At 34.8% G+C, this 24,587-nt stretch overlaps 2 protein-coding genes across 2 annotated transcripts; one reads left to right on the top strand and one right to left on the bottom strand.

Moving 5' to 3' along the window:
• Positions 1–12,011: 12,011 nt before the first annotated feature.
• LOC139901184 (uncharacterized) lies at positions 12,012–14,194 on the bottom strand. Its single transcript, XM_071883917.1, has 3 exons — positions 13,435–14,194; positions 12,952–13,350; positions 12,012–12,082 (listed from the first exon to the last, which is right to left on the bottom strand). The coding sequence occupies exons 1-3, from the start codon at positions 14,192–14,194 to the stop codon at positions 12,012–12,014; spliced, it is 1,230 nt and encodes a 409-aa protein (XP_071740018.1).
• A 7,317-nt stretch (positions 14,195–21,511) lies between these two features.
• LOC139901183 (uncharacterized) lies at positions 21,512–24,337 on the top strand. The gene is made up of 3 exons (XM_071883916.1): positions 21,512–22,175; positions 22,908–23,863; positions 24,120–24,337. Exons 1-3 carry the CDS (start codon positions 21,512–21,514, stop codon positions 24,177–24,179), a joined length of 1,680 nt encoding a protein of 559 aa, XP_071740017.1. The 3' UTR covers positions 24,180–24,337.
• Positions 24,338–24,587: the final 250 nt, after the last annotated feature.

The raw sequence follows: 24,587 nt of genomic DNA, 5'->3' as shown, positions 1-24,587 counted from the left end.
CTTATTGGAGCCTGGGTGAATAGAATATCTAGTCTTATGTGCTTCATCCAAGACTAGCTTTCGCAGATTTCCAAATTGAGGAACCCAGATACGGTTGTTGTAGTACCGTGTTCCATTCTCCTTGATTTGTAATTGGTTTTCAAATCCTGAAGGTCCTCCATGTTTGATATTTTCTTGCTTTATAGCTTCTAGTTGTGCTTCCCGAATTTTAGCTGTCAGATTTGTTTGAATGATCATATTCAAAGCTCGCACTCGGATAGGCTTGACTCGATCCTTTCGACTGAGTGCATCAGCAACAACATTTGCCTTACCAGGATGGTACTTGAGTTCATAGTTGCAGTCATTTAGTAATTCGACCCAGCGTCTTTGTAACGACCCTACTTTTTCCGTTATCTTTTACCGTTAATTATTTAACGACCGTTAATTGTTATTCATTCCACATCATTTCTATGATCTATATTATTATTTTAGTAATAATATATTAATTATTTTGTGTTATATGAATATTTGTATTCATATTTCAAGTTATACGTTTCTACGTGTCGCGGATTTCTATCCGGCGAATCTTTTCGGTTTTCAAACTAACGGGCAAGCTTTTGGGATTTTTAAGTCCTAATTATTTTAAATATGATATTTTAATGTCATATGTTTATATTTAGTGTTTATATATTTTATTCATCGCGTATTTGTTATCTCTCCGAAAAATCAATCGCGTAGTAGTGTTTTCGTGTTTCGGACTTCGATCGGGCATTCGGGCCACAAGCTAATTGACTTTTTATCATCTTGGAATGGTGGGGGCCCACCCCTTGCTGATTTTGGCCAAAAATTCCCTTAAGGAGGGGGGTGTTTTGTAACTTTTGCAAACTAGTGGCTATTTGATCAAAAACACCATTACTTCCTCATTTAACCTAAGCATTTCTTTTTTTTGTTTTCTCCTTCCTCTTTTTTTCTTTGTTTGAGCCGTCCACCACCACCATCATTAGCATCATCATCTTCATCAATCAAGTGCTTGGAATTTAGGGCTTTCATCATAATCGGATTCATCTCTTCGATCTCTACACGTTCATATCATTCAATTCTCGATTAGGGTATAAACCCTAACCCTAGATTTTTAATTTTTCTTCATTTTTATGTATTTTGATGTTATATTGATAGTATGATAGTTACATGTTATTGTATTGATGATTGTATGCTTAGAATTGCTCGATTATATATATTTTCAGTTTTGATTAATTTGGGACAGCAGCATTTTCGTTCATTTCTGATTGTGTAAATGATATAAAAGTGAAATTTAAGTATCTAGATGAGTTCCTCTCATCAAGACATTAATTTTAAACTCCGGATTCATGTCATTTCGATTCCCGGAGCTTAAGATATGATTAAAATGGTGTTATGTGGAGATTAAACTATGAAAATGAATTGAACCAGGTTTGGTCCGAATTTGTGACCATTTTTAGAGTCCTTAGGGTGTACTAGTGTGATAGGATTGATGATGGGATGAACTTTCATGTTTGGGTCATCGAAATCCGAGCCACGGATCACCCGTTGTGACTAAAACACATTTTTGAGCGGATTAAAGGTCCAAACTGATTAAGAGCTGTAAGTCATGACTTGGTGACTGTTGTTGGGATGTTCTTGAGCACACTAATGTGTCGGGTGGGTTGGTTAGGAGAAGATATATATAAGGCTCGCCGAAAACTGATTCCCGGGGCTCAAGTTATGACCCGATGAACTTTTGATTAAAACTTATGGTTATTAAACAAAACTTATGATATAAATAATGATTTTCATTATTATTAAATTACTTATGATATAAAAAGTAATTATTATAATTTAAGACTTATGATATATATTTATTATATCATTTAATTATTACTTATGATTTAATTAAACTTTTAATTAAACTTATGATTAATAATACTTTTATTATTAATGGAAAATACTTATGATAAGTATTAAACTTATATTATGAAATTATTATAATAAGACTTATAATAAGGATTAATTAATTATTTAATTATTATAAGGCTTAGTTATTATTTAATTATAATTTAATTATTAAATACTTATGATTTAATAATTATAATTAGAAACTTATGATATGATTAATAATTCATTATTAATTAATAATACTTATGATATGATTTAAATTTTATTATTAATTAATAATACATATATTATGACTAATATTTAATTAATTAATTAAATATTTATGTTATATTTAATATATCATTTAAACTTATGTTAACTTTAATAATTCATTTTAATTTAATTAAACTTATGTTATGACATAATTATACATAATTAACTTTAATTAACATTATAACTTATATTATTATTATAACTTATACTTTTAAAATTAATGTTGACTATGTTTGACCGGGGTTGACTTTTGAGTTGACTTTCGGTTGACTTTGACTTTCAGTTGACTTTTGTTGACTTTCTAAATAAGGAAACTTTTCTAACTTAAAACTTTCTAAAAATAGAAACTTTCTAAATTTGGAAACTTTCCAAAAATAGAAACTTTCCAAAAATAGAAACTTTCCAAAAATGAAAACCTACTAAAAATAGAAACTTTCTAAAAATAGAAAGTGTGTGTCCGTACGCTGTTCCTATCAAACCGATGCATGTTGAGTATTGTTCTATGTCTACTTGCAACATGTACAATAGCTATCATACTAAGACTTGACCTAAGTTAGTTATTTATATCGACCTGCTTTATTTATAGGTAGGCGTTGTGATCATTCCTGATCACTTTACTTCGATTGTTGTTCGCTTATTTGTATGGTTACTTCGTTTGCTATTAAGGTGAGTTATAGTCCCATTTTTCTATTTTAAATCTTCTGGGATGAGAATACATGCAATTTATTTTATATTTTTGGACACATGTGGAAGTTGGTTTAAATTATTCATTGTGAGTTGAACAAAAATATTTCCTAGTCTGGTAACTGTAATCACTAGTTTCTACTGGTGAACGCGAATCCTACGGATAGATCTATCGGGTTTGACAACCCCATTTCGAGCTAGTCGCGCTAGCAATTTATAATCAAAATGTTTAGTACTTCGTATTTAGTTGAAGATACACTTGTTCGGTGTATATTATTTATTATGTTTGGCAAGGGTAAATAAATGGTTAAGTGGTTACCAGGTGGCTCACGAAAAATGGAATAATGTTTTATATGTTTTCTAGCATATAATTTTGTGGTCCAAAAAGGGGTTTTTATGTTTTCAAACATAAATTTTTATGGTTTAAATTAAATATTGTTTGCAATATTAAACCTATAATTCACTCAACATTTTTGTTGGCAGTTACTCGCATGTTTTATTCTCAGGTTCATGATTGATTGCTTCCGCTGTGCTTAGAGAGTCTGCATATTTATGATGGCAGCTTTTGTTAAACAATAACTTGCATTCTATTTTGATACATTTAATAGTGGATGTTGTTGACTTTGTTTTGGTCAAATTTTGGTTAAGTAATAATGTATGGTTTTTCTAAACTTACATATTTTAGTAGATTTCCTTTATAGGAAATCATTTTTAAACAAAGAATGCAAGGTTATTTATTAAATTCATATAGAGTTATGATCAAGCTGTGGGACCAAGATAACGATGTTCTTCAAGTGTACTTTGACTGGTCGTTAAAGTTGGTATCAGAGCGTTAGTTGTAGGGAATTATGCTGCATTGATGTCGTTACCCAAGTCAATAGGGTGCATTAGTGAGTCTAGTCTACAGCCCGACCTATAATATATTATTATATGTGATTATTTGTATCATATTGGTATGTATATAGTTCTCATATACGTACATCTCCTTCATATGTTCTGAATCCGGGAGGAACTTCCATTCTGATTTAAACGTATACTCCGACTCATGCGAGTTTATCGTTTATAAGAACACGTCGGTTAGTGAAACCGAGGAATGCCATTCTTACCTTCTGGAATTTTCGACATTTCTATGTCATCTATTATGGTTATGTATATAACGTTTGAATTATATTACACGAGATGTCATTCTTGACTTCTAAAGGCTCGGCATTTCAATGTCAGCTATTATGTTTAGGTATATAACATTCTTGTTATATTACGTGCCTTTGTGCCGTTGTGCCTATGTGCTTTGGTTTTTGAACCGGAAGATGTCATTCTTGACTTTTAGAGATTCTTGGTACTTCGAAGACATTTTTATGTCATTGTTACTCCTATCCATTACTTTTGATGTTTTTGTCTCTTGTGCTATCCTTAGCACACTGTTTAAGAAATTGTTTTAGAGAAAGTGTGTAGAAATTCGAGGTTGATCGTGTGTCCTGACCTCATGTAGTGCTATTGGAATGGAACTATGAATTAGTGAAATATAATGGCATCAGGCCAACGTGATTATATTACGTTAATTCATAAAGAAGTCCTAATATTGTGACATGAGGAATAGAAAGTGAGCCAAAGGAAATTTTTACACTACTCATTCAGAAATTCCGATGTATTACATGGGTAGGGAAGATACTCATTTTCTTAATTGTTGAGATACGAGAAACTCGTTTTATCCCATGCTTTTATCATTCATAACTCGCTTGTTAGTAACAGCTTCGCTCGGGAAGAGTTTTGGCCCAAGGACTTATGTTCTAATAATAGTCAAAACAATATTTAACTCATTGGTTTTCATGACCTCGTAACATTTGTTGGTCAAATGTCGCACGACGATTCAAGTCCTCTACTCGATCTTCCACGATCTTACTTCAACTTGTAACCTTTGAAATATATATACTCTGTTTATCATCGAAAGTTTTACACATTCGTTTAATTGGGTGGTTCTCACGGGATTTATGGGCGAATAGAAGTAATGAAATATTTTGTCATGTATACAATTTATAAAATCGTATATGTATGTATGGATTCAAATGAATAAATTTACCTTTACCTATTTTGGCTAGTATATACTAAATCATACCTTCAAAATTATTTTAAAACCACTCATTTATTGAGCTGTTTGATTAAGTCAATTTGTTTTATAAAAAAATGGTACACGTTGTACATACTTCTAAATTTACTGAGAACTTCATTCCGTTTATGTTGGCACATCAAACGTTTAAAGCTTTTTCAAAACTCCTTTGATTGATTTTATCAAATTTTCGCATTACTCTACAGAGTGTTTGGATCACAGTTCTTCTCATCCTCCGTTTAAGGATGAAACTTACCATTAAGTTCATTGATAAAAACTCTTGCACCACTTTGGATGCCGGTTTATAAAATTTGTTGGAAAGTCTTTGCGCTCATAAAAATTTCCCTCTTATGGTTGGACATGGCCGAAATGCGGATCGATAAATCAATTTTCTGGGGTACACTCGGTGGTCACCCTATTTTAGAAAAGGCGCTAGGTGGGTTTCTACCCCAACTGTTGTATAGTGGGTATCATGGATATATATTACACTAGACCGTTTGAGGATTTTCTACTCTTAAAATTCGTTGTTAACCGCAACACCCTCGTAAACATCAATCCTAGGATTCAATACTTTGAGGTACACGAAATTATTTTTGGAGATTCATCTCACCTGGAGTCGACCATTCTTTATAACCCATGATTGGCGTTCTTTTCATCCGCACATAAATTTAAGAATATGGATGAATCCTAGATTTCCTCGCTCATTGTACAAGGAAGTTCACTCTCGTTGAAATATCACACCTTTCGTACGTCTTCCTATCGGAAATGTAATGAAAATTTTCTTTGAAGTCCATGATCCTCATTATCTCCTTTGAGAGAATTGCCTTAAATACCTATGCCACCGATGTGACTACTCCATATATTTCTTCCTTCATTGTTGCAACTACATTTCATTCGTCCCAGTTCATCCCCTTGGGGAGCTCCTGTTTTGTTTGTTAAGAAGAAAGGTGGTTCGTTCCGATGGTGTATTGATTATCGCGAGTTGAACAAGCTTACAGTTAAGGACCGTTACCCTCTTCCAAGAATTGATGATCTGTTCGATCAACTTCAAGGTTCGTCCATTTATTCTAAGAATGATCTTCGTTCCGATTATCACCAACTGCGGGGCTAAAGAAACTGATATTCCGAAAACCGCTTACCGTACCCGTTATGGTCACTGTGAATTTCTTGTTATGCCGTCCGGATTGACTAACGCACTTGCTGTGTTCATGGACCTCATAAATCGTGCGTGTAGCCTATATCTGGATAAATTCGTTATCGTTTTCATCGATGATATCCTTATCTATTCCAAGAAGTGATCAAGAGCACGAAGATAAGTGCTTGATTTGTTAAGAAAAGAAGAGATGTATGCTGAATTTTTCTAAATGTGCGTTCTGGTTGAAAGAAGTTCAATTCCTTGGGCACGTTGTTATTAAACAGGGAACTCAAGTTGATCCTGCTAAGATTGAGGCAATTGGAAAATGGGAAATTTCCGAAAACTCCTACTCAAATTCGCCAGTTTCTAGGATTAGCAGGCTATTATAGAAGGTTCATTCAAGATTTTTCACGAGTAGCGAAACCTCTGACTGCTTTAACGCATAAGGGGAAGAAGTACGAGTGGAAGAGTGAACAAGAGTCTGCTTTCCAAACTCTGAAGAAGAAGTTAACTTCTGCACCGATATTATCACTACCTGAGGGTAGTGATGATCTTGTTATCTATTGTGATGCTCCGTGTCAAGACTTTGGTTGTGTTTTGATGTAACGAAAGAAAGTCATTGTTTACGCGTCACGTCAGTTGAAGATTTATGAACAGAATTATACAACCCATGATGTAGAATTGGGAGCTGTTGTGTTCGTACTCAAGAATTGGAGACATTACTTATATGGGGTCAAAAGTACTGTGTACACTGATCACAAAAGTCTTCAACATATCCTTGATCAGAAACAGTTGAATATGAGGCAACGAAGATGGATTGAGATATTGAATGATTATGATTGTGAACTTTTATATCATCCGGGGAAGGCTAATGTTGTGGCCGATACGTTAAGTCATAAAGAGAGGACTGAACCTCATAGGTTTAGGGCCTTAAATATGACCATTCGAACAAAACTCGCAAGGCAGATTCTTGAGGCACAACAAGAAGCCTTGAATGAGGAGAATTTTGTAACGGGAAGGTCCGAGGCTTGAGTAAACAGTTAGAGGTACGAACCGATGGTACTCGGTATTTTACGGGACGCCTTTGGGTTACGAAGTTTGGTGATCTGCGACAACTTGTTTTAGATGAGGCTCATAAGTCTAGGTACTCTATTCATTCCTGGTTCAGGAAAGATGTATCATGATCTTAAGGAGTTGTATTGGCGGCCTCATTTGAAGGCTGATGTGGCTACATATGTGGCTAAGTGTTTGACCTGTGCTAAGGTTAAAGCTGAACATCAGAACCGTCAGGACTTTTGGTGCAACCTGAAATTCCCGAGTGGAAGTGGGAAGGTATTACGATGGACTTTATTACGAAGTTACCGAGAATTGTGGGTGGTTATGATACCATTTGGGTGATTGTTTACCGACTCACTAAGTCAACTCATTTCTGGCCAATTAAGGAAACAGATTCAATGAAGAAGCTTACTCGTTTGTATTTGAAGGAGATTGTTTCGAGACATGGTGTTCCCGTATCGATTATTTCGGACCGAGACAGTTGATTTACATCGAGGCTTTGGCAGTCCTTACAAGATGCTTTGGGAACTAAATTGGATATGAGTACCGCTTATCATCCACAGTCGGATGGTCATAATGAAAGGACCATCCAAATGTTGGAAGGCATGTTGAGGGCATGCGTAATTGATTTTGGTAATGGTTAGGATAGATACTTGCCGTTGGCCAAATTTTCTTATAGCAACAAGTTATCATGCAAGTATTAAAGCTGCACCGTTTGAAGCTCTGTATGGTAGAAAGTGTAGGTCTCCTGTCTGTTGGAACGAGGTTGGGGATGCTCAACTCACAGGTCCAGAAATTATTCATGAGACTACCGAGAAGATCGTACAGATTAAGGGAATGTTGAGAACCGCCAGAAGTCGGCGAAAGAGTTATGCTAATAAGAGAAGGAATGATATTGAATTTCAGGTTGGTGATTGTGTTATGTTGAGGGTATCACCTTGAAAGGGCGTAATACGTTTTGGTAAAAGGGGAAAGTTGAGTCCTCATTTTGTTGGACCGTTTGAGATTATTGAGAGAGTTAGACCCGTGGCTTATCGTTTGAAATTGCCACAAGAACTCAGTGCTGTTCATGACGTTTTTCATGTATCGAATTTAAAGAAGTGTTTGGTCGAGGCTGATAAGACTATTCCTCTGGAGGAGCTTCATGTTGTTAAGCAACTAAATTTTATTGAGGAACCTGTTGAAATTATGGGTCGAGATGTTAAGACTCTCAAGCAGAACAAAATTCCTATTGTTCGAGTGAGATGGAACGCCAGATGCGGTCCCGGGTTCACTTGGGAGCGTGAAGATCAGATGAGGCATAAGTACCCGCATTTGTTCCCAGATGCCGAGTCAACCCTTGCACCTGCTTAAATTTCGGGACGAAATTTACTTAACGGGAAGGTACTGTAACGACCCTACTTTTTCCGTTATCTTTTACCGTTAATTATTTAATGACCATTAATTATTATTCATTCCACGTCATTTCTATGATCTATATTATTATTTTAGTAATAATATATTAATTATTTTGTGTTATATGAATATTTGTATTCATATTTCAAGTTATACGTTTCTACGTGTCGCGGATTTCTATCCGGCGAATCTTTTCGGTTTTCAAACTAACGGGCAAGCTTTTGGGATTTTTAAGTCCTAATTATTTTAAATATGATATTTTAATGTCATATGTTTATATTTAGTGTTTATATATTTTATTCACTGCGTATTTGTTATCTCTCCGAAAAATCAATCGCGTAGTAGCGTTTTCGCGTTTCGGACTTCGATCGGGCGTTCGGGCCACAAGCTAATTGAATTTTTAACATCTTGGAATGGTGGGGGCCCACCCCTTGCTGATTTTGGCAAAAAATTTCCTTAAGGAGGGGGGTGTTTTGTAACTTTTGCAAACTAGTGGCTATTTGATCAAAAACACAATTACTTCCTCATTTAACCTAAGCATTTCTTTTTTTTGTTTTCTCCTTCCTCTTTTTTTTCTTTTTTTGAGCCGTCCACCACCACCATCATTAGCATCATCATCTTCATCAATCAAGTGCTTGGAATTTAGGGCTTTCATCATAATCGGACTCATCTCTTCGATCTCTACACGTTCATATCATTCAATTCTCGATTAGGGTATAAACCCTAACCCTAGATTTTTAATTTTTCTTCATTTTTATGTATTTTGATGTTATATTGATAGTATGATAGTTACATGTTATTGTATTGATGATTGTATGCTTAGAATTGCTCGATTATATATGTTTTCGGTTTGATTAATTTAGGACAGCTGCATTTTCGTTCATTTCTGATTGTGTAAATGATATAAAAGTGAAATTTAAGTATCTAGATGAGTTCCTCTCATCAAGACATTAATTTTAAACTCCGGATTCATGTCATTTCGATTCCCGGAGCTTAAGATATGATTAAAATGGTGTTATGTGGAGATTAAACTATGAAAAAAAATTGAACCAGGTTTGGTCCGAATTTGTGACCATTTTTAGAGTCCTTATGGTGTACTAGTATGTTAGGATTGATGATGAGATGAACTTTCATGTTCGGGTCATCGAAATCCGAGCCACGGATCACCCGTTGTGACTAAAACACGTTTTTTAGCGGATTAAAGGTCCAAACTGATTAAGAGCTGTAAGTCACGACTTAGTGACTGTTCTGGGGATGTTCTTGAGCACACTAATGTGTCGGGTGAGTTGGTTAGGTGAAGATATATATAAGGCTCTCCGAAAACTGATTCCCGGGGCTCAAGTTTTGACCCGATGAACTTTTGATTAAAACTTATGGTTATTAAATAAAACTTATGATATAAATAATGATTTTCATTATTATTAAATTACTTATGATATAAAAAGTAATTATTATAATTTAAGACTTATGATATATATTTATTATATCATTTAATTATTACTTATGATTTAATTAAACTTTTAATTAAACTTATGATTAATAATACTTTTATTATTAATGGAAAATACTTATGATAAGTATTAAACTTATATTATGAAATTATTATAATAAGACTTATAATAAGGATTAATTAATTATTTAATTATTATAAGGCTTAGTTATTATTTAATTATAATTTAATTATTAAATACTTATGATTTAATAATTATAATTAGAAACTTATGATATGATTAATAATTCATTATTAATTAATAATACTTATGATATGATTTAAATTTTATTATTAATTAATAATACTTATATTATGACTAATATTTAATTAATTAATTAAATACTTATGTTATATTAAATATATCATTTAAACTTATGTTAACTTTAATAATTCGTTTTAATTTAATTAAACTTATGTTATGACATAATTATACATATTTAACTTTAATTAACATTATAACTTATATTATTATTATAACTTATACTTTTAAAATTAATGTTGACTATGTTTGACCGAGGTTGACTTTTGAGTTGACTTTGACTTTCAGTTGACTTTTGTTGACTTTCTAAATAAGGAAACTTTCCTAACTTAAAACTTTCTAAAAATAGAAACTTTCTAAATTTGGAAACTTTTCAAAAATAGAAACTTTTCAAAAATAGAAACTTTCCAAAAATGAAAACCTGCTAAAAATAGAAACTTTCTAAAAATAGAAAGTGTGTGTCCGTACGCTGTTCTGATCAAACTGATGCATGTTGAGTATTGTTCTATGTCTACTTGCAACATGTACAATAGATATCATACTAAGACTTGACCTAAGTTAGTTATTTATATCGACCTGCTTTATTTATAGGTCGGCGTTGTGATCATTCCTGATCACTTTACTTCGATTGTTGTTCGCTTATTTGTATGGTTACTTCGTTTTCTATTAAGGTGAGTTATAGTTCCATTTTTCTATTTTAAATCTTCTGGGATGAGAATACATGCAATTTATTTTATATTTTTGGACACATGTGAAAGTTGGTTTAAATTATTCATTGTGAGTTGAACAAAAATATTTCCTAGTCTGGTAACTGTAATAACTGGTTTCTACTGGTGAACGCGAATCCTACGGATAGATCTATCGGGTTTGACAACCCCATTTCGAGCTAGTCGCGCTAGCAATTTATAATCGAAATGTTTAGTACTTCGTATTTAGTTGAAGATACACTTGTTCGGTGTATATTATTTATTGTGTTTGGCAAGGGTAAATAAATGGTTAAGTGGTTACCAGGTGGCTCACAGAAAATGGAATAATGTTTTTATATGTTTTCTAGCATATAATTTTGTGGTCCAAAAAGGGGTTTTTATGTTTTCAAACATAAATTTTTATGGTATAAATTAAATATTATTTGCAATATTAAACCTATAATTCATTCAACATTTTTGTTGACAGTTACTCGCATGTTTTATTCTCAGGTTCATGATTGATTGCTTCCGCTGTGCTTAGAGAGTCTGCATATTTATGATGGCAGCTTTTGTTAAACAATAACTTGCATTCTATTTTGATACATTTAATAGTGGATGTTGTTGACTTTGTTTTGGTCAAATTTTGGTTAAGTAATAATGTATGGTTTTTCTAAACTTACATATTTTAGTAGATTTCCTTTATAGGAAATCATTTTTAAACAAAGAATGCAAGGTTATTTATTAAATTCATATAGAGTTATGATCAAGCTGTAGGACCAAGATAACGATGGTCGTCAAGTGTACTTTGACGGGTCGTTAAAGTCTTTGTCTCATCTTCAGTTGCTTTATGATCGGTGAATATGGTGAATTTTATTCCATAAAGATAGTGTCGCCATATCTTTAATGCGAGTACTACAGCTCCTAGTTCTGAGTCGTGGGAAGTATAGTTCTTCTCATGCTTCTTTAATTGTCTGGATGCATATGCAATGACTTTCTGGCGTTGCATTAACACACACCCAAAATCTTGGTTTGAAGCATCATAATAGACTACGAAGTCTTCAGTTCAGTCGGGTAGTGATAAGATTGGAGCGGTAGTCAGCTTTTATTTCAGGGTCTGAAATGTAGATTCCTGTTCAATAGACCACTCAAACTTCTTATCCTTATGAGTCAACTTGGTGAGTGGTTTGGCAAGAATGGAGAAATCTTTGATAAATCTCCGATAGTAACCGGCAAGTCCTAGGAACTGACGAATGTGTATCGCATTCTTAGGTATTTCCCAGTTCTGAATAGCCGAGATCTTCGCGGGGTCGACATGTATTCCATTACTGTCAACTACATGCCCCAAAAACTGAACAGTCTTCAACCAAAACTCATACTTGGAGAACTTAGCATACAACTGTTCCTTCTTTAATAACTCCAGAATTTGTCGGAGGTGTTGTTCGTGTTCTTTCTCACTCTTAGAGTAGATGAGAATATCGTCGATGAAAACAATCACAAACTTATCAAGATAAGGCTTGCATACAAGGTTCATGAGATCCATGAATACAGCAGGAGCGTTAGTTAACCCAAAGGGCATTACCAAAAATTTGTAATGTCCGTAATGAGTTCGGAAGGCAGTCTTGGAAACATCGGATTCCTTAACTTTAAGTTGATGATATCCAGATCTCAGGTCGATCTTGGAATAGATGCTTGATCCTTGTAACTGATCAAACAAGTCATCGATTCTAGGAAGAGGATAACGATTCTTGACCGTCAACTTGTTTAGTTCGCGATAGTCGATACACATCTTCATTGAACCATCTTTCTTTTTGACGAACAATATAGGTGCTCCCCACGGTGATGAGCTAGGACGAATGAATCCTTTCTCCAGAAGCTCTTGTAGTTGCATAGATAGCTCTTTCATTTCTGATGGAGCTAGCCGGTATGGTGCATTTGTAATAGGTGCAGCACCGGGGATCAAATCGATTTGAAACTCAACTTGTCTTTGTAGTGGAAGACCAGGGAGTTCATCAGGAAAAACTTCAGAAAAGTCTTTAACAACAGGAACGTCTTCAATACGTCGTTCATCTGGCTTGACTTCCTTTATGTGAGCCAAAATGGCTTGACATCCTTTCATAAGGTACTTTCGGGTTTTGATGCATGAGATAAGATTAAGTTTGGAACCACTCTTATCTCCTTGGATAACAAGAATTTCACCAGTTTCGAGAGGAATATTAATTGTCTTATCAAAACACTGGATACCCACTTTCATCGGGGATAACCAATCCATCCCTAAGACTACATCAAAGCTTCTTAGTTCAACAGGTAATAAGTCAACCTTGAAGGTTTTATTGGCTAGAGACATATTACATTTCTTGTAGATCCGGTCAACTTTTACAGATTTACCGTTGACCATTTCTACAAGACACTTAGTGTATAAGGTTTGGGGTTCCTCGTCAAATAAGGCACAAAATTCAGTAGACACATAACTTCTATCAGCACCAGTATCGAATAAAACAGAAGCATAGCAGTTGTTGACAAGAAACGTACCAGTGATGATGTCCTCGTCGTCCCTAGCTTCTTCAGCAGTCATGACGAATGCTCGGCCTTTAGCCTTGACATCATCTGCATTCTTAGTGATATCCTCCTTCTTAGGACGATTGGGTTTTGTATGTCCTATTTCACCACAAGAATAGCAAGTAGGAACAAAGGGCTTGTCTTTAGTTGCAGGAGTATATGTTGTAACAGCAGGAAGTCTACAATTTTTGCTCAGGTGACCCATCTTCTTACAGTTTCCACATTGAATATTACACTTCCCATTGTGATGTTTTTCACATCTGGAGCAGTAGGGAAGTTTACCAGCATAACCACCTGTTGTAGTATCGCCAACTTTCTTGTTTGAATTCTGACCTGAACCTTGAGTAGGCTCAAACTTTCTTTTGTTATCAGTAGTCTTCACTTCATTTTGTTTTTCCTTGGCATTTCTTCTAGCAGCCATAACCAGATTTTGAGTCATCAACATTGTAGCCTCAATGGTTTCTTTACCAGCAACTATAACATTCCCCTGAATCTGAGGTGGAAGACCGAGGATATACTTTTCAATCTTCTTGCTCTCAGGAGTAACCATACTAGGGCATAAAGCAGCTAGCTCCAAAAATCGATTGTTGTATTCCTCAACTTCAAGATTTTTCATTCTTAACTCCCAGAATTCGACTTCAAATTTTTGGACTTGATTCCTAGGACAATACTTGCCAGCCAGCATGGTTTTTAATATTTCTCAAGGTATGGCTAAAGCAGCAGTCCATCCAACTGTACCAGCATATGCAGTCCACCAAGTTAAAGCTCCACTAGATAGAGTTCCAGTAGAATACTTGACCTTGTCAGCTTCACCGCAGTTACACAGACGAAATACAGATTCCATCTTTTAGAACCAACAGTTTTGTTCAATTGGTCCTTCGGTTCCTTTATAGCTTGGTGGCTTACAACTCATAAATTCTTTATGTGAGCATGAGTTCGGAGAGTTTCGGTTTCCGTTGTTGTTGTTTTGATTATTGTTGCTGCCTTGAGGGGCAGTAAGGAGTTGTTGAAATTGTTCATTTGTGAGAATAACGTTAGGAGTGTTGGTGTTGTCATTTGGTTATCGTCCTCTAGCCATTGTTCTTCAATACATAATTACAGTATTAGTTGAAGAGTTATGGTACAATAAATATAATTTGTAATAATAATCACATAATCACACACATATGGCTAAGGTAAGATAAGTCAAGATATATAACCGCTTAACTTGTTATTAACAACGAATGGATAAATCATCCTTATTACACAAAGGAAATGAGAAGTACGGTAGGCAATGCCTTTACATAAATGAAATAGACATAATGGACGAAACGAAAATCCTGAGGATTATCAGTCCTTATTTGAAATGGAGGGTTTGTGTTGATCCTTTTTCCCATTCGGGTATTAATGCTTGTGGTGGCCTACTCCTCCACATATATTGCAAGTAGGAATGGTTGCATTAGCTTTGGTTGTAGAAGTTTGAGTTGAGGGAATCGTAACTCTACAATTTTTGGCTATGTGACCCACCTTCATACATTTGGAGCACACATCGTTACATCTCCTAAAGTGATGTTTCTCACACCTTTGGCAACAAGGAATGGTTCCTTTATAGCGTTTGTCGGGTTCACCCTTAGAGTCTTTTTGCTCTATCTCTTCCCACTTTCTTTTAGAATCTCCTTTCCTCCCAGGTTTGTTGATTAGCTGGTTTGCCATACAAATGGCTTCTTGTATGGTCCTTGGGTTTAATACGGCGACGCCCCTTCGAAGGCCATCAGGTAACCCATTGATGTAGTGTTGGATCCCTAGATACTCGGGAGTAGTCATGTGAGGATTCATGAAAGCAAATTCTTGGAATCGGTTGGTGTAGTTTATGAGATCAGCATCTACCATTTCCATGTTCCCAAACTCAGGTCTTTCAATACCCTTGTATGTAGGGAGCTGGTAGTTCATGAAATTCTGATATGAATAAATAGTCAGAAGATTTCGCGGTGCGCGGTTGTTGCCATTGCTTTGTGCCGCAGCCAGCAGTTGTTGGAATTGGGGAGATGTCAAGGTGACGTTTGGAATTGCGTTGCTTAATTCGCCGTGAACCATGTTTTTTCTAAACACAATAAGGTTAGCATTCTAAGGAAGACGTAGGACAAGAAGTAAAAGTATGGATAACAGATAGCAAGATAATAAGGAATAGGCAATTAAAACTAAAGCAGAAAAGGCTATAGTCCTAAAGATTGCTAAGGCACCCTAGCTAACACATAAGGCACACATAAAATGCAATCCTGGTTCTCTATAACAAACTACTCTGATACCAATCTGTCACACCCCCAAATAGGTCCGGGGGTATTTGTGACTAATTATATCAAATCATGCAATTGTATAACGAGAACGACTCTATATGAGACGTTTTATATAACTTTTATTGAGTTTTTGCAGCGGAAGATAAATAGTCATTACATTTTATTGAATGAACAAAGCATTAAATGTTTCTAAATGGAATGATAAGTAATGCATGAAGACTCCAAGCATAGCAAACAATCATCATCAAAGCAGCACATCAACAACTTCTAATTACCTGAGACAAATATGCTTAAAAAGTCAACACGAGGTTGAGTGAATAACATAGGTTTAATTTTGAGTAAGTTTGTTAGACCACAAGATTTAAATAAATTTGATATATCATGTATATCAAAAGTATGCCATGAGCGTATAATATCAAAACTAAACGATTTTACCCCGTAACAATACATATATAATTGTAGAGATCATTATTATACCACCAATTGACCTGAGGTCAACAGTGCGGGACGTTACTCCCAATAGCGCTATCTATAATAATTACGTTTACCACTTTAATTCATCTAGCAATTAATGATATTACAAAGCAGGGATTTGTATGTTTCAAATGAACATAAAAAAATACTCATGTTGGTCGCATAATAAGTTTGTACTTGTGTCTAGCATGTCAAAGCATTTAAAATAAAGCATGTGTCTCACCCCAATGTAAAAACATAAAAATGTAAAAACATGGCTATGAAATTCACCTTAAATAGCAGTTGAAGTATTCCACGCAATAAGGAAAGTAAAGCAAGTAAGTGATCTGGATATCAACATAGAGGTATAATGTTTGATTAGTTAATGTCTAACTTGACATAAAGTATGTTTATTAATATAGCAACTATATTGACAGTGACGGTTTTCGAGAAAAGTTCCTATTTCTCAAAAGTTTCTATTTTTGGAAACCTACTATTTATGGAAAGCTTCCACTTATAGTAAGCTTCTAGTTTAAGAATGTTCGGGTTATAATTCTTAACAAAGATGTTGTACAATCTCGCCCAAACTTCGTTGCTAACATGCAAGTCACTCGAATGATCTATTGTTACCGAGCGGCCCAGGATCTCTTGACCAGAATCTAAGTCTTGAGATCCACAAGCATCCCATAATGGTAACAAGGATCACCCTATGCCACAAGAAGCGGTGATGTTTGTAGTCTTTGTACGCAATCTTTAATTATAACCTTCACGTTAGGTGCGTATATACATATATATTCATTAATTCGATTTTAATTATAATTCCTATATATTAATTCATAAAAATACTTTTATAATTTTTAGTAACATATATTACTAATTATAACATGTTATTTATTTTAATTTTAATTGCATATAATTTATAACATTATTTACATGTTTCGGTAAAAAAAATAATAAACCGAAGTAAATAGTAAAAAGTAAGAAAAGAATACTTACTAGTAGTAATTCTTCAAAGAGAGAATGAGAGAAATTTTGGTGTGAGTTTGAATGAGAAATGAGGGGTATTTATACTTAAAAAAATTAGGTAAAAAAATAAAATAATTAAAAGAAAAAGAAATATTATAATTTTTAATGGGATTTTAAAATTCAAAAGTATTAAATGTTAGGTCATGGGATAATGCACAAAATAAAATAATAAAAGTAGTTTTCCATTATAATTTTTAATTAAAAAAGTAATTTATTTATTTATTTACTTATTTTTTAAAAATTCATTTATTTTAAGGATTTATATATATATATATATATATATATATATATATATATATATATATATATATATATATATATATATATATATATATATTAAATAAATAAATTGATTTAGTACTTTTCCAATAATATTTGTCAATATTTTTTTTATTTTTATTTAATTAATAAATACGAATTTTTCATAAAAATAATAAATAATTCTATATTTTGTATTTTTAATAATAATTATGATTTTAATTATTAAACTATAGTTTTAGTAAGTTTGTAAATATTATTACATTTATATATAATTGGATTTATTATATAGTTAAATATATAATATATTAACTAAATAGTAAAAGTGATACAAAGTTTATATAATTAGTTAAATTATGTCAAATTATATAAATTAATAATATATTATTTATTTAAGCGTACGTTGTTGACTAAAAATTACTATTCGGTCAATATTTAATTGTATATAACAACCCTTAATACATATAGTCAGGCAAATAACCCTAGGGTTAATTCAGTAAATTTAGAAGTCGAAAAGTGAGGGTTGTTATACTTCAAGATTTCTCCCAATTTGGTGTTTGTAGGCTGCGTCAATTACGCGCTGATAGGTAACACCTGCATTCTTTAATCCGAAAGGCATCTTAGTATAACAATAAATAGCCTGCGGCATATGAAAAGTAGTTTTATCCTCATCTTCCGCAGCCATGAGGATTTGGTGATAACCCTTATAAGCATCCAGAAAGCATTTGTATTGAAAACCTGACAACGACTCTACCTTCCAGTCAATCTCCGGGAGATGGTAATTGTCTTTAGGACACACTTTGTTAATGTCCTTAAAATCAACGCACATCCGCCAGTTACCATCAGCTTTTTTCACTAACATAGGGTTAGCAACCCATGTCTGGTACCGCACTTCCCGCAAAATGTTTGCTCTGACAAGATTATCAACTTCTGCGCATAACCAATCACTGCGCTCAAGAGCCATGTTCTGCTTCTTCTGCCTGACGGGTGTAAGTGACGGATTAACATTCAACTTATGTTCCGCAATGTCCCGCGGGACCCCTGTCATGTTTGATTCTTGCCATGCGAAAACATTTGCGTTAGCGGACAATATACCGTGCAATTTAGCCTTAGTTTCGGCTGACAAGCCTGCGCTAATTTTGATTCGCTTGTCCGGATGCAAGCGGTTAGCTATGACTGCACTGCTTTTAAGCTGTTCTCCTATGCTGGGAATGCTTACATGCACAACTGAACCACATAACTCGGTTGCTTGATGTGACACAATTGTAGCAATTCCACCCATGGTAGGAAACTTGATCAAGCCATGCACTACTGAGGGTATAATGTTAAAACGCCGTATGAAATTTCTCCCTAGAAGCGCATTGTAGCGCGAAGTCGAACGGACCACATAAAAGTCAATTAACTCGCTTCTAACCAACTACGGATTCTTGTCATCCGCAAGCTCTACTACAAGTTCTATGCGGCCAAGCGGCCATGAGCTTTCCCCAGAGAATCCTGATAGCGTAATATCGGGCTGGCGTAACTGCGTTTTGACTTCTGCGGGAAGAAAACGATAGCAATGTTCGTACATAATGTCGACACCACTGCCGGTATCAACATGCATGCGTTTGATCTGTATACCGTGATCAGGAATGCGATACTTGATGATGACTTGTTCATTAGCTGTGTCGATTGACATTACAGGAGGGAATGAAATTGGAATGAGTTCCCAATCCTGGTAATCATTGCACTTTCTTCGTTGACCGACTCTTTATGTGTCAACCATATTGATGGTTACATCAGTGCTTTTAGCTTTATCTGCTTTTTGTCATGAGAACGTTTTGGATTTTGAACTCTCTTTCGCGGCCTTTCCCTTATCTTTCTTTGGCGGCTTGAGGTGATCTAATTTTCCTTCGCGTAGCGCTTCCAACACTCGCTCCATTAAATTTTTACACCGATTGGTGTCATGGCCGTGATCGTCATGGAACTCGCAGTATTTTGTTCAGGAAGTGCCGCCTGCATAAATTGGCTTGCGAGATTCGCCTGCCCCTGAATATTTTGCCAAGGTTGCCCCGGCGTCTGCGGATATAACCAAGGTTGCTGCGTTGGAAAAGAAGGCAGACTTGACGGCGCAGAGTATACAGGTGGCTGAAAGGGTGCCGAAACCTGTGGCGCAGATGCATGTGAGACTTGAGGATATGCTGTTATGAGTCCAACCGTATGTGCAGTGCTTTGCTGTTCTGCGGTTATCGGCGTCCAATGAGAATTGGCGTCTGAAATGACACCGAATCCCCAACTACTAAGTAATGCCTGCGCATCTGCAGGGGTTAGAAACTGTGAAATTGGGCGCGGCGGCTGCCAAGGCTGCAGTGGTGTAAATGACGTATTCTGCAGACAACCATGCGTCTGCAGAGGGATTGAAACCGTGGTGCTGTAAATAGGCACCTGGCCGCAGCATACTACATGCGGGCCTACAGTTTCGCCGCTAGTGCCTGCAAAGATAACTCTTGGATCCACTGCAGAAAAATCTAGCCGCGTGGTTGTAACAGGCGAGTTTGCCCTTGGCGGTGTAATTCCATCCGGGAATATCGGCTTATACCTTTGGAAAGGTTCACCGGACACGGGTGGGGGGTAAGGCGTGTATCCCGCCCCCGTAGTCATAGCTTGCGTCTGCTGATTACCAGACGACGTGTTTTTGTTGTCCGTTTGAGTACGTTCCGATGATTCCCCGGAAGTCATGATTCTGTTAAAAAAAAAAAACAAGAAATTCGAGAATTTTGTGAGTAATGAGCTTTATAATTCCAAACTTTTAAAGAAAAAACAATTAAACACGTCTTGAATTAGTTCAGCTCTCAATGAAAGCACCACTTGATCGTGCATATATTTTCCAAGAGGTTAATATGCATGTTCAATACGTTTAAAAGAGGTTTAAGGATCTTAGAACTTAGCTCTCCGGTCCGGCTACCGTGAATAACCCTGACTGACATGATGATGTCGGCGGGGTGGCTAGGTGATTAAGTCCACCTTCGATGACGGTCGTCGATCGAAGGCCCGAATAAGGTTGTAGGAAACCGTCGAGAGTGACTAACCTGTTAACCTTTGATGAATGACGATCATGATTACGTATTGTGAGCCACGTAAATGTGATGTCCCTGGAATGATAATTAGGGTTAGTATATATAGGCAAACCCTAATTCTAGAATCATCCAAGGTCATGATAATTCTTTCCATAACAAACTCCTCGAATCTCGGATATAATTATGGAAAAGATATTTAGGCTTGATGGCCAAGTAACCGCCATTCCGGGAACAAATGCATTCAATACGCTACCGCATACCGCATATAAAGTACATGCGTACACACGCTAGTGATTGCCCGCATATGTATAGAATGCGTATGCGGGTTGCGGTATCATTATCTATAGAAAAAATGCTATTATTCTTGGAAATGAATATTAATCGAATTATTAAATGGCATAATAAGCTTATTATCCTTTTTTTTTTTAAAAAAATAATATTTTTTTTCTTTTATCAAATTCCAATATTTTTATCAAACGCTGCCTAAAGATTCCAATATTTCTTTTTCACAATAAACTAATCCAAGACCATACAGATAATCTATCTGAAAACAAATATATTTAAATCTAAATTCAAATTCTTATGAGTGAATAAGGCAAAATTTAATATTTTAATATTGTGTTACGTATCACATTCGTAAAATTGAAAACAAGAGTAACATAATACGCTGGCCAAACGAGAAGCCGTTATCAGAAATTCATAAGATATGAATTGCACGTGCCTCGTTGATAACAATGCTTCGTGTTTTCACTCTCAAACAAAATCATTATTTTAATTTTATTTTTCACATTTAAAATCACATAAAAATCATTTCTTTTGCCGTTGGGGGTCCTTTTCTTGATATCATTTTCTCAAGAATCAAAGTGGGGTTGTGTGTATACAATAAAGCAACAATTTTTATGCAAAAAAATCATCAACCAAACAAAACCCTAAAAGATGATGAACAGGCGTTTCTGGACAATTAATACTTTGGTGGGTGCGTTTCTTGATCTTTACATTGCATTTTTCTTACTTTTTGGATCAACAATTGCTTTAATTTCTATTAGATTTCTGGGTTTATTTGGTTTTAGCTTACCGACTGATTATAATCCTGAAAACCCTAATTCTGAATTCAAATCTTTGTTGGTTGATTACCCAACTGATAAGGTCTCTGCTGTTCAATACTCTGTTACTAGAAAGTTCCCTTTTGATTCCATTTTCTATAGGGTTAATGAAAGTAATAGTTTAAATTTGGAACGACATAATGATAACGTTAATATTGGTAATGTTAATGGTTATACTATTGTTAATGATGATGCGGTTAGGGAATTAGAAGGTGAAGCATCATGTAGTTCGAAATCGGATGCTCGAAAACGTGTTATAAACGAAACCGATTATTCGGGTATTAGGATTGAAAAGGAAAAAGAAAAGGGGATTGATGTGAAAGGAAAAGGGGGTTTCAATTATAGATTAAGAGGCGGTTTTCGACATAGAAGAAACGGTAGTCTTGATAGTGGTAGACACTCTTCTATATCGTCTTCAACGAATTGGGTTACTTGTGTTGATCAACAAAGCAACAATCAGAATAAAATTGGTAGAGGATTTGAAGAAACTTGTAATGGTGAGTATTTCAATTGGTTTGTTTGCTTATATTAATTGCTTCTTTGCTTAGGGTGTTATTAAAAGCATATATACATTTGAGTTCTGTGAAGAATTCTGTACTTGTGCTTATTTGCATATTTTAGGTGAAATATGTAATTTCAGTAACTAAATCTGAGAATTTTTTTCTATATTAAAATGGTTCACTGTTGTAAAAGTCGGCCGACGCCGATGCATCGGTTTGGGGACTAGCCCGTCTCAACTAGCCCGTCTCAACTAGCCCAAAAGCGCTTTAAAGTTGGTTTTACAGTCGGTTTTAAGGTCAGGAGTCGGGTATGAGTCGATCAAAGTCAAAGTTAGGTCAAAAAGTTCTATAATTTTTTAAAAATTAGAATTTGTTCCATATATTTAAGTTTGAAATATTTATGTTTTATGCTTGTTATATTTATGTGTAATATATATACGTTTAAATTATCTTTTACTAAAAGTCAACGTTGGTCAACCCCCAACTCGCCAGTTCCGGATCGACTTGTCCCCGACTCGCGACTTTTACGACCTTGAATATGATTATTTTTTGATGGACTAAAATGTTCAAATCTTTCGTTAAAATTAAGTTCGTATGTTGGTTTCAGTTAATTTGATAATTTTTTTCTTTAGCATAAGCAATTAACTAAGCAAAATTCCAACTTTTTTTTTTTATTTTTTTTTATTTTACCGGAATTCGTGTTTGATTCTATTGTTTGATTGGCTATAGATGAAGGAGAGACCTCAATTATAGTGAAGTTAGATAGCCCAAGTGATACCTTAAAAAGGATACCAGTTGATGAAGCTGATAAAGACAAACTTATCATTTCATTAAAACGTGAATTGGAAGAATCACACGCTATTCGCGCAGCCCTTTACATTGAACTCGAAAAAGAAAGAAATGCATCTGCAACTGCTGCTGATGAGGCAATGAATATGATTCTCCGTTTACAAGAAGAAAAAGCATCGGTTGAAATGGAGTCACGTCAATATCAACGAATGATCGAAGAAAAATCGGCTTACGATGCAGAAGAAATGAATATTTTGAAAGAAATCGTGTTACGTAGAGAACGTGAGAAACATTTTTTAGAAAAAGAAGTTGAAGCGTATAGATTAATCGTTCATGGCGAAAATGAAAAAGATCAAATTAGTAATCAAGATTTGAATGAAGATCCTGATTTGATGTTACATCAGTTATGTATCAACATTTCAAAAAGTCAAGATGTTGACTTTATAAAACAGGAGGAACCGGAAAAAAAAATAGGGGAAGAAAAAGATTTGGAAACAGAGTCTGCACCTGTATATGATGTTTATGTGGTTGACCAAGACCAAAAACCAAAGTCAAGTAAAAAGTCAAAGGGGGATAAAAAGAAAAGTGGGAGTGGTTCGGAGACTAGTGGTATGGGGTTGCCACCTGTCATATCGAGGAGTAGTTTAAGAAGGAATTCCACGTCAGCGTTGGATAATGAACGAACGAAACTCGATACTGAAGTCGAGTGGCTAAGAGAAAGGTTGAGGATTGTGCAAGAAGGTAGAGAAAAACTAATCGTTTCGGTTGATAATCGTGAAAAAGAAAGTTTGCAGGTGCAACTTTTGGAGGATATAGCGTGCCAACTTCAAGAGATTCGTATGTTGACTGAGCCACGTACGGCCCGCCAAGCTTCGCTACCTCTTTCGTCTTTTAAGGTGCCAAAGATTTGTACTTTTTGATGGTTTGACTTTCTTTGACTTTATTATTTGCATGCATGAATATACTCATATGAAAGTTCATGCGATCCTTAATTATAGTAATTGGATCATGGTATGAACTTTTCGTGTACCCATATCGACATTTGTTTGTGTGCTGCTTGTTCTTGTTATGTTATCTTTTATTATATTGCATATAATATATAAATATGTATTACAATTGAAGATTTGACGAAAAATGATCATAATTTTGCAGAGTTCGACAAAGAAAAGACGAGGTCGAAGTGCTTCTACAGGACCAGCAAAAAGCTCTTGAAATGCTCAGGGAGATTTTGAAAGGTTTAACTGAATGATGTAAAAAAAAAACTTGGTAATTTTGGTTTATTAGAGTTTGTAATGTCATATTATCTTGTGAATATTACTGTAGATATTAGATTTACTTGCAGTGGCATGTATTGAATAAAACCTTTTGTAAATGGCCCAACTTTGGGTAAGAAAAATAGTTTATTCCATAATTTAATTCTGTGTCAATCTTCCGTCTTAACTATGATTTTTAAAAGTCATAATCTGTTTCTGTGAATCACATCTGTTGGCACGTGATGTGTTTGCAAGAAAATTCTTAATATCAATGATTATTAGTTATTTAGTTTATTCCATAAGTTTCTCTTTTCACTTCTCTATTTATTACACAAAATTATGCGGTTGGTACGTGATTGGTCACCGT

This window comes from Rutidosis leptorrhynchoides, chromosome 3, assembly GCF_046630445.1.
Source record: "Rutidosis leptorrhynchoides isolate AG116_Rl617_1_P2 chromosome 3, CSIRO_AGI_Rlap_v1, whole genome shotgun sequence".
Taxonomy (NCBI): Eukaryota; Viridiplantae; Streptophyta; class Magnoliopsida; order Asterales; family Asteraceae; genus Rutidosis; species Rutidosis leptorrhynchoides.
Note: the sequence above shows the minus strand (reverse complement) of the source record. Positions and strands in the feature narration are given on the sequence as shown.

Coding starts and splice junctions, on each gene's coding strand:
- LOC139901183 (XM_071883916.1), top strand. CDS start 21,512: ATGATGAACAGGCGTTTCTGGACAATTAATACTTTGGTGGGTGCGTTT. Junction 22,176..22,907: donor ATTTGAAGAAACTTGTAATG/GTGAGTATTTCA, acceptor GATTGGCTATAG/ATGAAGGAGAGACCTCAATT. Junction 23,864..24,119: donor TACCTCTTTCGTCTTTTAAG/GTGCCAAAGATT, acceptor ATAATTTTGCAG/AGTTCGACAAAGAAAAGACG.
- LOC139901184 (XM_071883917.1), bottom strand. CDS start 14,194: ATGCTGGCTGGCAAGTATTGTCCTAGGAATCAAGTCCAAAAATTTGAA. Junction 13,351..13,434: donor TTCTGTTTTATTCGATACTG/GTGCTGATAGAA, acceptor AGTGTCTTGTAG/AAATGGTCAACGGTAAATCT. Junction 12,083..12,951: donor TTTTCCTGATGAACTCCCTG/GTCTTCCACTAC, acceptor TCTATTGAACAG/GAATCTACATTTCAGACCCT.